Consider the following 17,832-nt stretch of genomic DNA (forward strand, 5'->3'; position numbering starts at 1 on the left):
AATCAATAAACGATCTTCCTCTCTCACTCTTAAGGTCACCTATAAATGCGCTACTCACCATCGTTTTATCACCAAAATTCGCTCAAATTTTCTCGCCGAGAGATAAACGTCGCGAGGAGCAGAATCATTTTATATATTCGCGAATAATCGCGAGCGAGAATTCTGTTTATTGAAATCTTCTAAAAGACAACAAATTTGTCTTTTCTTTGTAAGAAGAATAACGGACTGGACATAATGCAATCTCGTTTATTCTTTTATAAAAATCATATTGAAGAATAAATTGAATATTTAATTAAGAATAATAATAAAAAAAAAAAAAAAAAAAAAACAGACTGAAATATATATTTTCCTTTTCTCAACAGATTAATTTAAATTCAACTTACGGTCATCTGTTTTTGATATCTCACAATACGTTCCGACACATTTAATTCTTATCTAACAATATTATTTATTTTATCTATTTTTGATAATAATTTTTCTCATTTATTTTATCAATATTTCGCACAGAAATACTTTAATTATTAGAAAACAAAAGTTTTATTTTTTTTTTTTTAGTTTATATACCGCTATTTTTTAATTAATAAAAAATAAAGGCACACGATTGTTTAAAATTTTTACTATTTCGTCTCGTGTTGAAAATATTTACAAGAAAAGAGATAAGTTTTTCAAGAGGTTTATTACGTTTTATACTCATTTGTCCTTCTGAAATCTTTTTTCAAAAGGATTTGTTGCTTTACGGCGAGTTTTTTATTTCGGAATTTCAATAGTGCACGATTGATGATGCGTCGCACGCACACGCAATTTGCGTTTGGCCGAGATAAATGACATTTGCTCGATGAAATGCTATGCGTGAAAACGGAGCGAAAGTTTCATCCGACAAAGACGGAAAGACTATATATAGAGTATAAGAATGCGTGATGAAGAGAAACGTTTTTAAGATTGTAATCGGTGGTTTCTCCATCTTGAATTTTGCATGAGCGTTTTTTTTTTTTTTTTTTTTTTACAAGAGGAACAATCTCAATTTAATATAAATGTAGATTCGCTTACCAAGTGAGATACGCAGGCGGGTGCAAATAAAAACAATCCTCCCCGAAGAGAGTATATTTCTTCTCTCTCGGAAAATATCAAATTGATCAGGCAGGCACGAATCGCGTAACGTCAATTTGTTCGAGTTACGGTCGCTTGTTTCGTCGAAAGTGAAATCGCCGGTATGCAAGAACCTCGGCATAGATCCTCACGTCGATTTGTCGTCGTGTTTTTCCACGTTCTATGAGCGCACACGCGAGCTTCCTTACGGCAATCGACGAATAGTATTCGGATCTAATAGTGTGAAATTGGTGTATTATTTTGCAAGAACTATCTTTCTTATTATTTCATAAGATTATACGGAGATAGACTGGAATGGGGCTTTAGCTCTGGATTTTAAACTCGTCAATTTTGGAGATCCGAAATAAAGCTCTATCAATTTATTTATCTAATAATGTCCAAATTTTATTAACATCTTTTATATATATAATTCTATATAATTATAAATATATACATAATTATATATAAATATATAATTTACACATTTTAATAATTATATAATTATATAATTATTAAAATGTAAATCTATATATTATATTGATCTTTCGAATCATTTAAAAAAATGTTATAAATATATAAAGTTATTCAAAAATGTTATTAATAATTATTAATAAGATGAAGAATTTTAAGATAATAAATTGTTGTTTGAATATTCTGGTTATATAGAGAAGATTCCATTGATTGATTTGAATAGTATCGTGGGAAAAACGGATTCTAAATCGATTAAAGAATCTTATTAAGAAATACAATTTATACTATAAAAGTGAGACGTTCCGTAACGATTTTACAAAAAAAGACGGATAAAAAAAAAGAACATAAATCTACAAATTCGGTCTCGATTTTAAATGAGAGAGATATTATTGAAATATAATGAAAAATTTCTTTTCCAATATAATGAGAAACGATGTATGCGATGCGCAATTTCAAAATTCGCGATGCGCATTTGCAGTGGGAGTTTTTAGTCCCGATTGCAAAACTGAAATCGCTTTTCGCACAACGATAAGATTCATTGCGCGGGATAAGTTAAACTTTTCCCGCGTATCGGAGCACGCGCGATTGTTTTCTTTCCTTTCCCTCGATCGCGCGGGAAGCGCGAACGAGAACGCGCGCTTTTCATTCACGACGCGCCTGGTTACCTACGTACGTAGGATGCGCTTATAATGAGCGCAATCTGCGCAGATGTGCGTCGTCACGGTTCTGCGCCTGCCGGCAGGCCTCAAGCCAGGTAGACGAATTATTCGACTCACGGCGAATAATTTCAGGGATGTACGAGGATACGACGGCGTGACTGACGCAAGAAGAGGGAGCCAGAAATGTCACGATCAAGGTGGACGTCAATCTTTTCCGGGCCACATTCCCGGCTGATTACGACGGTTTTGCTGATCCTTTTCGTTCGAGTCCATTATATAACAGGTACGTGATGTGTGCGCGTGCTCTCACGATTTTTATAATTGTTGTTTCGATTCGTACTGTAGGTTTAAAGACCATCGCCGATAGAAAAGTAAACCGTGTCGGTTTAAAAAGGCGAAAAAATAAACGTTTCAACGCGCTTCCCAAACCAAACCCTTTCCCGTCTTTTGCCACGACTTATCTAAACAGTTGAACATGAGTAAAGATCGAAAAATAAACTATTAAGGATGTTTTAGTTGTATAATAGTAGCTGTTAAAATTAAAAAAAAAAAAAGTTGGATTTTTTTTTCGTTTTTACTGTTTGAAAAGTCAAATAAATAAATCTGAATTGTGAAAAGAATTAAAGTATCACAAAATAATATAGTTTTTATATAACGTCTTCATAAAAGAAACTAATCGTAATTAATGTTTCACCTAATTTATGACAAAGACGTTTTGGTCGTGGATACCCCGTGAAAAAGAAAAAAAAGAAAAACGAATAATTTACAGAAAGATTTTGGGTTATTAAAAGTATTTTGTTAGAATTTTTAATAAAGAACTTTTAAACGAATAAATGGATCTAAATCAAGTTTTGCACAAATGTTTATTAGAGTTTTCTTAATGCACGTGAAAATTTTTATCTTGCTGGCAATATTTTTTTCTCGTCAAATTCGTCGATAAGTATCACAATACGCGATTTTTCGTAAGAAGGAATACACAAATTTTTAAATAATTTCCAAACCATTAAGAGAATTATGCTCAGGTTTTTCAGAAGAAATAGCGGAAAAATTTACGAAATTTTCAATATTTTCACATATGACATATGTATACATCCTGAAACTCTATAGAATTTAGATAGATGTACGAATATTAATTCTAGATTTATAAAAAATTTTCCGACGAAATACATACTATACAATAATTACGTAGGATGTATATCTATTTACTTAGAGCACGAAATTGCCTTTTCTATTTTAATTAATTTTATCGACTAATTTATAGAAATTTAGCAAATGTTTTATAATAAATCTTTTTGTTTGCGTACAACAAATTTATTTTATAAAAATTATTAATAAATAATTAGCATTCTTTCGAGCAATCTGAGTAGACAAATGTTTATCAGAATGCTATTTTTTTTACTATTGTTAGCGATATATATTTATGAATTATTATGAAGGAGAAGTCTATGTCTTTTCGATGCGTCTATGTCACTCAGTTGAAAGACGATTTGACACTCTGAGCGAGGATTCGAACTAAAGTCCAATTAGCCTCTATATAGAACAGCCTGCGCTGCGTACCCTCGTGCAGGCTGCATTGTCGCTAGTAACAATGCTCGCGTACCTTGTATGTACCCTAGTTTGCACACCAGCACACGGATATATGTACGAATGAAGAAACTGCCGGAGATGGGCTGTTAATTCCCATCGTTACCATTTTAGATCGTGAGATCGCGGCCGGGTGTCTACATCAATTTGTAGGCGGTCCGTTAATGAACCTCCTCAACGACGAGGTTTTCTCGTCGTCTCGGAAGTACGATATATCTTGTTAGGGTCAAATATATTCGATTCGTTTACGCGAAAAATTGATTAAGCCTCTCGCGTGAATCATAACGTCATGCACGTGGCACTCGTAAACCTCGCTTTCAGCGAACGGTCATCTGTTACTTGTCATCCAGTAATGCTGGTGGCGATGGTGAGGTTGACGAAGTGCGTCTCGTATAATTTGCTTTGCGACCAAAGATTTATCGTTTCATCAGCATGTTAAATTTTGTGAATTCGACGTCATCATTGTTGAAGGACAGGAAGGTATATTTCTGAGATTTATATGTACAACACCGGAATACTGCGTGTCCCAAACTGAAGAAACTAACGGAGAAGTACGCAAAAAATCGGCCGACCTTGGCCCACTTTTGTCAAAGCTTCGAAAAAGGAGCGGGCTTATCCATGTAAATGCGTATGCGTGTGTGTATGTGCGAGTGGATATCATCGTGTGTACATAGGAAAGCGTATTGTCGCATACGACATATATATATATATATATATATATATATATATATAACGCCCGTCTGGATGGAGATGTGTAGAGTGCTCGCGATTTTCTTGGCCCGCTCGCTTTCAAAAGTAATTCTCTCTTCTCGACTCGAGAAAGAGACATAAGAGATAGAAAGAGAGAGAGAGAGAGAAGGAAAGAAACGCGATCTCCACAAAGTGTGATTTCTTTAAAACACGTTCACAATCCTTCCTCATTTTCTCTCTCACTCAGATGTAAGAAGTAAAGCTTCAGGAGATTCAATAGTGATTGCGAGGATGTAGAATCTCATTGCGCGGGATAAATATTGTCACAACGAGATTATGCGATTTAAAATGATTAAAATGATTATTAAAATTAAAATAATTGATTTCGCGTAAAAAAAATACTATTTTTATTTATGTTACTATTATTAATAAATAAGCTCCGTATGTGTGGTTGGCTGAAATTTTTGTAGCATTTCAAAATGATGAATTTCTACTTAAAGATGTATGTGTCATGATATGCCAAAACATATTGATAAATGAAAATTTTCTAGACTGTTCTATTATTTCTCCTGAATATCTGTGCAAAGCCTGAGCACAAATCTCTTAACGATTTGGAAATTATTTAGGTTTAAAGTTAGTATTGATTCTTATGAAAAATCGCGTATTTTAACACTTATTGACAAGGAAAAAAACATTGCCGACGAAATACAAATTTTCACATATATTAAAGAAAATTCTGATAAATGTTTGTACAAAACTTGATTTATATCCCCTTACTCGTTTAAAAGTTATTTACTAAAAAATGTACAAAAATATTATCTCTCTTTCTTTCTTTTTATGCAAATTACTCGTTTTTTTGTTATTTGCTGTTGATTTCAATGGATATTCATGATCAAAATGTCGATAGCTTGATTTCAAAGAAAAATAATTTGATAATTTTTTCCTCTCGTAGAGTCAAAGTGTGAAGTATATACTGTCATATCCTGCAGGCGTTTTTTTTTCAACGATTTGGAAGCTACTTGTAGCTGATTTTATGAAAAAAGGCAAAAATGACATACAACATTTTGTTTGGACCATTGTAGAATTTTAAAAAATCATCGTACAATAACGAAACAAATTGCATTAAAAAGCTGAAACCTTCAGCTTTTCAACGATTCTTTGCTCATTTCTGTACGATGATTCATTCCAAAGTTATGACATTTTTTATGCGCGCGTGTGACGTTTCAATCCACGTAGCGTCGTAAATTCACCGAAAATCGTACATCTTGCATAAATTCTTACGTGAAAAGCATTGCTCGTACGAAAAAAACTTATACAACATTTCTTGTGCAAAATTGTCAACTCTTTAATTTTCTACTCTTGTCTTTTTTTTGTAAAATCGATATTTAACGAGATATTTGCAGAGAAACGGAATTTGAGTTCTATTTGTTTAATTATTTTTCTTAGCGGCCACTGTACAATGGTAAACTTTTTTTCCTCTTCAATCTTATGCAAAAACGAAGGTCTTTGCCAAAATTCAGCTGGCTAGCATCTTTTTCAAGATCAAACACTAAAGTGATTTTACTATCAAGAAAAATATTAATTACAACTACAATATTTTCTTTTACGAAGACTTCTTTTAGAAACCATATTATTTTGTAATACTTAAATTTTTTTTTATAATCCTGATTTATTTATTTGATTTTTCAAATAGTATAAATGTAAGAAATATGTCTTTTTTTTTAAATTTTGACAGTTTTTTGCTACTATTAAGCATTTTACGCTCGATTAAATCTCTTGTAGTTACTTTGTTCAAGGTTTCGGCACATTATGCGGATAATCTGTCAGCAAACTTGAATAATCAGAAAGCGGCAAGTATAGAAGTGAGAACGCAAGAGAACGTTTCGATTGGCGTCTCCTCGCGAGACGGTTAGAAAGTGTAAAACTATTTTTAACCGCGTTTATAACGCCGATGATAATTAGACGTGAATTTTCCAATTAATTCCGCCATGTAAGCAAATTACTAATTAAGGCGCAACCGATGCGACAGCGCGCTATCGTTCACCATTATCGAGAGCAGTCGAATCCTTTGTTACATTCCTTATATTCTAACTATATTCCTAACACTTTTAATTTCCGTATTCTTCACATTTTCTTTTTTTTTTTTCATTTTACGCTTCTTTATTATTTTCTGCACAAGATCGATATAAGAGTTTTATTTATTTTCACATGTGCGTCAGACTTGAGAAATAGAGATCTTTTTTGTTGCAAAAGACATTCGTAAAAGGAAAGGATACGAAAGAAAGCGTCTGTGCGTAAAAGTAGCGGTAAAATCGATGAAAAAGAAAAACAAAGGTCGCTAATTGAAGTGGCGCGTACGCATGAGCGAGCGCCCGCTTCGGAGCACGTTACGTTCACCGCGCGATAAGGTGACATGAAAATCTGACATGATAAGTGCAAACGGCCACCTGCGGCCGCTGCTTAATCTAACCGAGCCGCGGCATCGAAGGCTACAAAACGCGAATCGGCACTTGTCGTCGAGAAGAGGGGACCGTGCTTTGAAATGGGATAACTAATGATACGGGGGTAACCCCGGCCGCGACATAAATAGGGCGGATTAACAATGTATCAAATCCGAACTTACCCCCGAGTGCATTGAGATTTATGAGATCCGGATGCGATACTGTTGCACAAGAAACTTAATGCGAAACCGGCTTTTCCTCGCATCTTATACAGAGTGTATCAAAAGGTAAGAATGATCGGTGAGATGGCAATGAAGCTTATTACGATGTATGATTTTTTTTTTTTTTTTTTTTTTTTTTAAAGAATATAGAGCGTAAATTGAAAAAAAAGGGTGTCTCAGAATTAGACCGACAAATTTCAGGTGGTTATAAAACAAGTCAATTTTGTCAATATAAACCCGTGTCCGTTTTGACAAAATACTCAAAGACTGACAAGGGAACCTCACGAATCCGAGAATTTTGATTTTGATGAAACTTTACATACATGTAGGGAGAGGGGGGAGGGGGGGGGGAAGAGGGGGATAAATAAATAAATTTAGAAATTTCCAGTTACGGAAGAAAAACAATTCTAAGGATTGAAATCATTCCTTATGTGTAGAGCGGGTTTATTGTTTTTCTCGAAAATTATTCGTGATATCAAAAAATATTTTATACAAAAGTTTTATGGTAAAAACACCTTTATTTAATCGCATTAATAAAATTTTGAAAAAATAATTTTTCTCAAAGATCTTTGCCCTTTTTAGTCTTTGATTCTTTAGTGTCAAAGCGGCTCAATTGCCGGACACGGGTTTATTGACAAAATTTGGCTTGTTCGGTGTCCTTTATAATCATCTGAAATTTTGTCGATCTACTTCTGGGACATTTCGTATATGTATAAAATTATTTATTTACTTATTATTTTTTAGTTTGAAGTAATCGCGAAAATAAATAAATAAATAATTATCTCGTCATCCCTTGATATTGTATTCTGATATACCCTGTACATGTTTCGGCAATATATTATATCTAAAACACAAAGCATGGAAGTGTTTGCGTAATTGCTCAGCTCCGACGTAGCGGTGCGCATTGGAAAAAGTTTACATTAGATGAGAATAAGAAGATGGTCTGCGCGCGTACGTTGGTTTCCGAGTGCACGAGACGAGTCGTCATCGCGCGATGTTTTTCTAACGCGGGAGAAGATAAAAAGTCTCCGTTCGCACGGAGGGAGCTGTAAAAATCTTAACGAGGATGCGCTGCGAAAGTGAATTAAATCACTGTGAAGATCATCATCGGAGAAGATGATCCGATCGACCGAACGATTCCGGAATCTCTGAATAAATTTCAGATAGAATCGGAGAGCTTCCTTTTTTTTTTCTTCCTATCGTCTCTCGATCTGTTCCCTTTCGCAGCCGGAAGCGATGTTTCACTCACGCGTCCAGATTACGCTGGATAATTAGTCGTTTGTACGCGAAGTCAGTGCGTACACGCAACGATAGTGCAAAGTCCAGGATCGGAGCGTTTTATAACGTTTTATGACGAAACATGTGTATGTGTGTATCCCGGATCCGGATAACGTTTATTATTTGAAATATAATACAAGCCTAAACAAATCTCGAACGTAACAGCGATCTGTGTTTGCGAATCGCTTTTGTATTATTTGAAGTAATTGCGAAAATAATTTAAAAAAAAAAAAGAAAAAAAACTACATCCTTACACAGGAGTTGAAACATCGCGATAGTTCTTGCGCTCATTTCTGCCTTAAGCGATTAAAAGATTATACGTGAGAGATTTCATCGGAAGTTTCGATAGTTTTTACTAACAAAGGGGATTGCACGAGAGGATCGAATCGCGCGGATCTTCCTGACGTTTTTGGCGTGCGCTTGAGGTACTTGATCTACATGATAAATTGTGCAAGAGAGAAGGTATCATTATTTAAGTATTACGGAGAAATTTAATCTCGTAAAGAGAGATTGAATTCTTCAAGTACAGGATGTAATGCAAAACATGATACACCGGGAGTAAATGATTTATATTGTACTTGAACTTTTTTTCGACAACTGCTTGATATCTCTCTCATTCCTAAATTATTGGATGATTGCATAAGTTCGTGCCCGATTTTCATAGATGGCATTAAGTTGCTGCATGGCGGAGTTCTATTGTTTTCGTGTGGTAATTGTTGCTTACACCCAATAGATGACGTTGTCTTATGTCAATTTAGCGTCAGACATTATTCAGATAAGTCCATTTGTGCATAAGAGAAATCATTAAAAATGGAGAACGAAAGGTGCATTTGCGGCATGTAATGCTATATGAATTTCGGAAAGGCGTGAGTGTTGGGATTGCAGAAAAAAATATTCAAAGCGTTTATTTGGACCACGCTCCTGCTCTCCGAACAGTCAAAAAGTGGTTTGGCAGATTTCGAAATGGTGATTTCAACATGAAGGATCAACCCCGCTCTGGACGGCCTTCTGGCATTGATGATGACATTGTGCATGCCTTAGTGGAAAGAAACCCAAGGATTACAACTGAGGATATTGCTGAGAGGCTGAACATCGATAATTCAACCGCTTTTCGTCATTTAAAAAAGCTTGGATATATTTCCAAGCTTGATACATGGGTGCCGCATCTCCTGACTGAAAGGAATAAGCTGCAGGAAAACTGCAGGAGTCGCAATGGGAAATTCTGCAGCACCCGCCATATTCTCCAGATATTGCGCCTTCAGATTTTTATCTGTTCCGGTCTTTGCAGAATAGTTTAAATGGCAAGAATCTCAATTCCGAGGAAGCTGTCGAAAACCACCTTACAAACTTTTTTCAAGAAAAACCAAGTTCTTTATTCAAAAATGGAATCTACAAGCTTATAGACCGTTGGAAAACCATTGTAGAAAAGAATGGAGACTATATAATTGATTAATAAAAGTGTTATCTCTAAAATATAATCTATTGAAGTTTATATTTAAATCGGGCACGAACTTATGCAATCTACCCAATATATAATTATGTGAAGCCGCGTTTTATTTTATTAATAGATGGAAATAACATCGAGAAATTCACACACATATACATGCATATGTATATCTTTTCGAACAAAACTGTTTGCAAGGAAAATTCTGTATTTGCGATATGAAAAGACTTTCTACTTAGGGATTCTAAAATATTTTATTTTGATTGCATATATTGATTTCCTCTTGTCGTAAACTTTGAAAGTAAGTTACTAAAGAGAAGAGTGACAAGTATGACGCCGGAAATATGACGCGCAACCGACGAAGGCAAACAACTCTGTTTATGTTATCGTATTTGATTGAACGCAGCCTTGCCTCGCTTCTTACACTTTATGATAGAAATGAAAATGGAATTAAAAATAACTGTCGATAAATTATTGTATTTATTTTAATTCACGCTTTTTGATCTTAATTTACGTTTATAAAAAGCTCAAGGGTCTTCTCTCTTCTCGTTAGGATGCCAGTTTTATCCCATCGGAGAGTATCTGAAATTTGTAAGGGTACCGGAGAATCTGGCGATAGGGATTGAAATCCTTTCGTTTGAAGCCCATCCGAGAGATCGACTCGTTATTACATCGGTCGACAAGGTACATATCGCAATTTTGTCGTGTGTATTAACTTTCCTTTTACATCTACAGGATGTTCCAGAATTAGACCGACAAAGTTCAGGTGGTTGTAATATAAAAGATATCAAAACAAGCGAACTTTGCCAATAAACCCGTGTCCGCAAATAAATCATTTTGGCACTGAAGAATCAAAGACTGTAAACAAGGGAACCTCGCGAATCCGGAAATTTTGATTTTGATGAAACTTTACACACACGTAGGGGGAGTAAATAGATGAATTTAGAAATTTCCAGTTGCTGTTGAGAAACGATTTTAAGAGGTGAAATCACTCCTCATATGTAGAATGTTTTTTTGCTCTTCTCGATATATCTCGAAAATTATTCGAGATATCGAAAAATGTTTCATGCAAAAATTTCATGCTAAAAACACCTCTATTTAACTACATTAAAATATTGAGAAAATATTTTTTCAAAGATTTTTTTGCTCTTGCTGATCTTTGATTATCTAGTGCCAAAACGGCTCATTTGCGAATACGCCTTTATGGATAAAATTGTCTTGTTTCGGTGTCTTTTATAACCACCCGAGGTTTATCGGTCTAATTTCTAGGACACCCTGTACACGTACAAGGAAGTACGTGATATGGCAATATAAATTTCACAGGAGGAGGACGCCGGATTTTTCGCTTACAAAGAAACGAACGAAACGCACGTCTCCCTGATCCTGGCACAATCACTGGAGGATCTGGTGGACGCGGAGTCCCCGAGAAATCTGTTAAAATTTCGAGTTTCCTGCGACTCGGGCACCGGTGACTCGTCGGTAAGTCACGGAATTACAAAGGACATTATCAGTCGTTGACCCTTACGCGGATGTAAGTGATTTTATCGAATTTCGCTTATTAATTATCATAGGACTCGATTGCTTTTTAACTGTCAATTTTTTTTACCGCGCGTCTAGTTTCGAGTTTAATCGGCGACCGGTTCGAGCGGTGAGAAACGAGCAACTCGCTTTTTTATTTTTAAAGGTTTTTCACGCACAGTAATAAGCATTTATGTAACTCAAGCTCTCCGGTTAAGAGTCGTTGGTATACGTAATATGATTTAATAGCCTCTTGACGTTTGCTAAAATTTCTCGCTTCCGAACGTTTTGACATTTCAAAGAATGCAAATCGATGTCTCTCTCACTTTCCATTTTTTGATAATTCTATGCTTGATTTGCTCCTAAGATATTCGACGATAGGTGTAAAAGTGGCGATCAATGGAGCGCCGCGATTTTGCCATTCACTCGACTAGATTACGATGATTACGACTTTCGTGCGTAAGTAGAATACGCATTTCTCGAGGCTCGCATCGATGCTTTTTCATTTCCCAAAAGGCGCAATAGCATGATAATTAGTCATGATAATTCGGCATCGGGATTAAAGAGAGAGAGAGAGAGAGAGAGAGAGACGAATACATCGAGTGCAACGATCCTTGTACGACTTACGTTTATGTGTTTAGGTATCGTCGCATTTGTCAGTGACTGTCTACGTGGAGGATATAAACGATCACGCGCCACAATTTGTCGATGCGCCTTATCACGTGACGGTGGACGAACTCACGCCAGTCGGTGAGATATTAGCCCAACGCGCTATCGGGGTTGCCGCACCTAAATTTCAGCTTAATTAATATCCCACTTGCTTCGTGCTCAACTGTCAAGCCATAATTCACGTGATTTGCAGAAATAAAATACATTTTCGCGGTTTAAAATGCGTTTGAGCGCGTACGATATTTATTTTTCCGAATGCGATCCTTTGCTCGAACTTTGAATCTTTCGAGAAGTTTTCGAAAATAATCTGAACGGTAAGATATAAGAAAATGAAATCACAGGTGTGACGATATTCCGCGGAATTCATGCGCTGGACGGTGACAAGCCGAATACGCCCAACAGCGATGTCTATTATGCCATCGTGAAAGGGAACGAGCAGGGCAAATTCTCCCTCGAATCCGGACACAGAACTGCCTTGATACTGCGCAAGCCGATCGATTACGATAGCGGAGATCGCGAATTCGACCTGGTTATTACCGCGACCGTGAGTACATGAAAGCTTCCACGTTTTCTCTCCCTATAGTTTCTTCTGTTCGAGAAATTTAACAAGTAACTAAATAATCGTATATTGCATTTTATGATAATTCTTATGTAATACAATAGTTCTTATTAATGTATCATCAGAAATTGTCCGACTATTTGATAATCGTTGCGTCTCACTGTGCAATACATATGATGCAATGCTTTAGGATCGAGGTGTTCCAGCTAAAAGCACGAACAGCACCGTAAGAATAACTGTGACAGACAACGATGATCTTGACCCAAAGTTTACGCGGGACATCTACAAGGCGAAGATTTACGAATTTTATCCTCTTCCGGTATGATTATAAAAATTGATATTGTATGTTTGTATCGGACGTCCTTGAAGTCGCTCGATTACATTGAAAATCGAATGGAGACGAACGAGAATTATTCAAATATCGCCGCGATATTAATAGAAATATGCGGATAATTGTTATTTAATGAAATTATATAAATTTAAACGATGCTCAGTTTTTATTTTATTTTATTTTGATTAATTTAACTTAATTTTAATTTTATTTTATTTTACATAATAATTTTATTTCATCTAAGAAACTTTGTTTCATAAATATATATTTATAAAATTAAAAATTCAAAAAAAGAAGATTACGATTAATGCTTAACACGATTTAAATTTAACGAGCGTAAAAAAAAAGACAAATAGACTTGGAATTCAGTAAGAAAATTTCTTCCAGATATCACGTAGAGTTTTGCATTCAATAAATTTCGTTTCTCGACGCAATATTATAGAGCTTTTGGGTATATTAGCCTCTCGCTTTTCTCGTAGGACTACCCAATCTTCACGGAAATCAACTTCACTAATCCAATCCATGTGGTTGATCGCGATCGGGATATAAATGTGCCGATGCGATACGACATAATATCCGGGAACGAGAGGGGCTTCTTCCATCTCGATCCGAAGAACGGTTCGCTGTTCCTAAAACGCGCGATCGATCTCGACGCCGAGCGGAGCTTGCCGGGCAACACGTTCAAACTTCAGATTTACGCGTCGCAAGTAGATAACCCGTTGAAGATGACCGTCGCGCGGGTCGAGGTGGAGGTGCTGGATCTCAACGACAACCTGCCACAGTTTGAGGTCGACTTGTACAATATCAGCATCGTGGAGAATCTGCCGAACGGTTTCAGCGTGCTGCAGGTGATCGCGCGCGATAAGGATCAAGGAGAAAACGGAAAGTTTGATTATCGATTGGAGGATCCGTCGGGCGCGTTCTCCGTGGATCCGGGATCCGGTTGGTTGACCGTGCGGGATCAAGCGATCCTGGACCGCGAGAAGCGGGATCGTCTGAGGATGAAGGTACACGCTGTCGAGCATCGGCCGAGTGTCGTCGCGACAGGCGAAACTTTCGGCAAATCCTCCGTGGATGTCGAGATCACTTTGCTCGACGCCAACGACAACAATCCCATCTTTGTGCCGGGCAATCTTTACGAGCTGGTGGCGAGAAGCGACGCGAAGATCGGAACTGTATTAGGACAAGTGCACGCGGTGGATGACGATCTAGGCCCCAATGGATCGGTACGTTACCAGTTGCAGAAGCCGGGCAATTCCACGCTGCGTAAACCCCCATTCGCGGTGAACGAGAGTTCAGGTCTAATCTTAGTGTCGGAGAGTCCGATACTCGAGGGTAGGCACGCGATTTTCGTGGAAGCGGCTGATCAGCCGGCGAATCCCAGTGAAAGAAGATTCTCCTTAGCGGTTGTCACGGTGGACATTTTTCGAGCAGATGGTAAGTATAAATCGAAAATATTGGTGGATTTAAAGCTCCTTAAGTCTGTTCAATTGACACTTACGTTCAAGAACATTATGTAATTAAATAGATTCACATTTAATAACGAGAATCTTTATTTAAAGTCAAAGATATAAATTGTTTAAATAATTTAGAAATAATTGTAGAAAAGTAAGCTTTTAATTATACCCAATGCGTTCAAAAAGTTCCAAGATTGATTTTTCTTTAAGACGTACTAATGACATTATCTCTCAATCAATATTGGAACTAAATAGTACCAATCTTTCCGAGTCTCCCACAATTTTTTCGTTGCGTTAGATGCAGTAATTTTTGGGTAGTGCATATTGAAAGATTATTTGTTCTTTTTGCATTGTCACGATTTCAAGAATGGAACAACTAATGGTCGCGATTAAATTTTGCTTTAAAAGTGGAAAAACTGTTTTATGAGATGGATCGACTTTTGAAGCGAATTCCACGTTGTTAGGCCAATCGGGTGAATGATGAATGATCCTTCTCCATGACCATGCACCCACTCGTCGATCGTCGTCTTCCAATTTTTGGGCAATAAAATTCTTTTGGGAAATCGAAATGCTCCGTCACAGCGCGTTGAGTCGCTTTCACATTTTCGTAGCGAGTCCCTTTCATCGTCAATTTTATCTTGGGGAACAGAAAAAGGTCGATAGGTGCCAAACTTGGCCAGTGACGGCGAGTGAGTGATAATGGTCACATTTTTTTTCGGGCCAAAAATTGGGAGAGGACGATTGACGAATACGCGAATGCGTTGTCATGGAGAAGGAACCCGATTGGTAGAAATCGGTCTTAAAACATTGAATTCGCTTCAAAAGTCGATCCATAACATCTCGATAGAACAGTTTTTTAACTTTCAAGTCAAAATTTAATTCCGGCCTGTTGCTCTATTCTTGAAATCGTGACAATGCAAATAGGACAAACGTTCTTTCAATGTGCAGTACCCAAAAACTACTGCATCTAACATAACGAAAAAATTATGGGATACTTAAAAAGATTGATACTACCTAGTTCCAGTATTGATTGAGAGATAGCGTCATTAGTACATCTTTAAAAAAAAAAAATCAAGTCTCGGAACTTTTTCAACACACCGGGTATTATAGATTATTCTTTATTATTTTCATTATCCTTTTATAATTACAATTTTTTGAGAAACGAAAATAAATGATTACGAAGTATCCGACAAGACTCTAAATGGATCCTTGCAAATCCGCCGTCGCTTTTGCCCGGTAGCAATCGTAAACTATTTTACTTTTATCGAGACATCAGCTGACACTTATTCGTGGGCTTCAGGTCCAGATTCGTGGGAGCCGGATTTCGTCGGCGCGCCTTACGAGTTTTGGGTCGGCGCGAACGTGCCCGTAGGCACCAGTGTCGGGCAGATTCGCTTAAACGACGCCGTTAAAACTAACGATCTCATCTATGATCTTCTGCACGGTTACGAGGAGGGAGGTACGTATACGTGACAACGATGACGCGCAATGCGTTAAAATTAATCTCGCGTCCCGCCCGCGGGAATTAAAAGCCACGTAGAGTCGCACCGTGACTCCTTTAACGCGACAGGTCTAATAAACCCGTCAGATAAATCCGGAGAAGGGGAGGACGGGGTGTCCCCAGATGCGCTCTAATTTTAATATTCCGCGGAGGCCGGAAACACGGAGGCATGAAACGCCTGTATTATTCATGCAAATGTGCAACACATGCCGCATACATGCATACCGGATTTTAGTTCCATTTGCCGTGGAGGAGCGCTCGGGCACGATAAGCGTCGTGGAGGAGATCGAGCGCTTCGATCGATCCGTATACGACTTCGAGGCGATCGTCACCGATGAGCGAGAGCTGACGCTGATCACGAACGTCTCGATTCACGTGGTGGATCCGAACGATGACAGGGGCATTTTTACGAAGTGAGTGAAACCCGATTCCCTTTACGATATGACGCAAAACTCTCTTCTAAAATATTCCATATTAAATTCGGAAACTAATTCAGATTTCATCTCAATAAAATCTACTGGTCTGCCATTTTTAATTCAATTAAAATTCTAATGAGAAATATAAAATGAATATAATGGATATAAGACAATTAAATATGAAGAAGAAATTTTCAAAAATCTATAAAAGAATACCCTTTTCCCTTATAATTATTAAAATCAAGATAATTTAAAAAATAAAACTATTATAACCATATTTGTGATTGTATTAATTTGATTATTGATTAAATCAAATTTGCCAATTATCTTACAAAAATATATATTCTTTCATAGTTACAAAAAAAAAAAAAAAAGAAAAAAAAAGTAAAATGTATATAATATGTATGTAAATGTACATAATAATAAATAAAAATTAATAATTTAAGAAATAAATATTAGTATTTTTATTATAAGAAAACACTAATCATTATGAATATAAAAACAAAACTTATCAAAGTGCAAAGATAAAATAACGTATAATTATATTTAAGAATATAAAATAATTCTTTATTAAATAATTTTAAAATAAAAACTAAATAAAATTTTTCTTCTTTCCTTAGGCCGCATTTAGAAGAAGCTTTGCTAATTAATATCCGATTTAGTTAATAGAGGGAAAAATTTAAGATGTCGCGATATTTTTTGGATACAATACTATTCGTCGTTTTAAAAATCGATGACGGTTAATTGCAGGGGAACGACCACCGCTCCGTTGGTCTTCCACGTGATGGAGAATGTTCCCGATGCATTGATCGGCCAAGTGCTTCCGCATAATGGCACAGCATCTGGCATTCAGTTCCTTATCGTTAATCAGCAGGACGTGCCGGATGTCGCCATTACGAATGACGGTTCTCTCTATGCTCCTCAAGGCCTAGATCGCGAGGCGAAGGAGAATTATAGCGTCACTGTGATTGCCGAGGGATCGCGCGGCGTGGGTGTATTTCAGGTAAACCTTCCATGCTTTCGCTGTTTGTGCTGCTTTTAACGCATAATCGCAAACGCACTTCGTAATGCATAATAATCGTCGTTTCAAATGATTTAAAAAAATACTCAGGTGCGAATCATCGTCGACGACGAGAACGATCACGCGCCAGAATTTACGCTGTCCGATTACGAAGGCCGGATCACGGAGAATAGTCCCCCGGGAACGGAGGTCGCTTTGACAGATGCGATCGCGGCGAGCGATAAGGATGAAGGTAGAAATCGGGATTTCACGTTTGCTCTACGAGGCGAGGGTAGCGGTCTATTCAGTATCGATCCATTAACGGGCCGAGTGTTCTTTTCGGGTATCGAGGATAGAATCCTGGATCGTGAAACGAAAGCGAATTACGAGCTGCAAGTTATCGCCACCGATAGTGGTAAGTATGTCCATAAGGTGTTTATTAATTTTCATATTTTATTTCACATCTTTTTATATTTTTATTTATCGGACTGTCTAACAATATAAAAT

General features: G+C 36.8%; 1 protein-coding gene across 1 annotated transcript in view; it reads left to right on the forward strand.

Moving 5' to 3' along the window:
- Cad89d (cadherin 89D) overlaps nt 1-17,832 on the forward strand; it is a 46,892-nt gene that overhangs the window by 20,820 nt on the left and 8,240 nt on the right. The window contains exons 2-12 of the mRNA XM_070304370.1: nt 2,349-2,499; nt 10,428-10,558; nt 11,198-11,353; nt 12,034-12,142; nt 12,403-12,605; nt 12,811-12,939; nt 13,431-14,388; nt 15,709-15,867; nt 16,145-16,322; nt 17,076-17,328; nt 17,437-17,740. Of these exons, the coding sequence (XP_070160471.1) occupies nt 2,400-2,499; nt 10,428-10,558; nt 11,198-11,353; nt 12,034-12,142; nt 12,403-12,605; nt 12,811-12,939; nt 13,431-14,388; nt 15,709-15,867; nt 16,145-16,322; nt 17,076-17,328; nt 17,437-17,740 (2,680 nt within the window). The 5' untranslated portion in view covers nt 2,349-2,399. The remainder of the gene's footprint in view (nt 1-2,348; nt 2,500-10,427; nt 10,559-11,197; nt 11,354-12,033; nt 12,143-12,402; nt 12,606-12,810; nt 12,940-13,430; nt 14,389-15,708; nt 15,868-16,144; nt 16,323-17,075; nt 17,329-17,436; nt 17,741-17,832) is intronic.

This window comes from Polyergus mexicanus, unplaced genomic scaffold (genome assembly GCF_030449975.1).
Source record: "Polyergus mexicanus isolate NDT 795.1 unplaced genomic scaffold, iyPolMexi1.0 SCAF_11, whole genome shotgun sequence".
NCBI classification, from domain to species: Eukaryota; Metazoa; Arthropoda; class Insecta; order Hymenoptera; family Formicidae; genus Polyergus; species Polyergus mexicanus.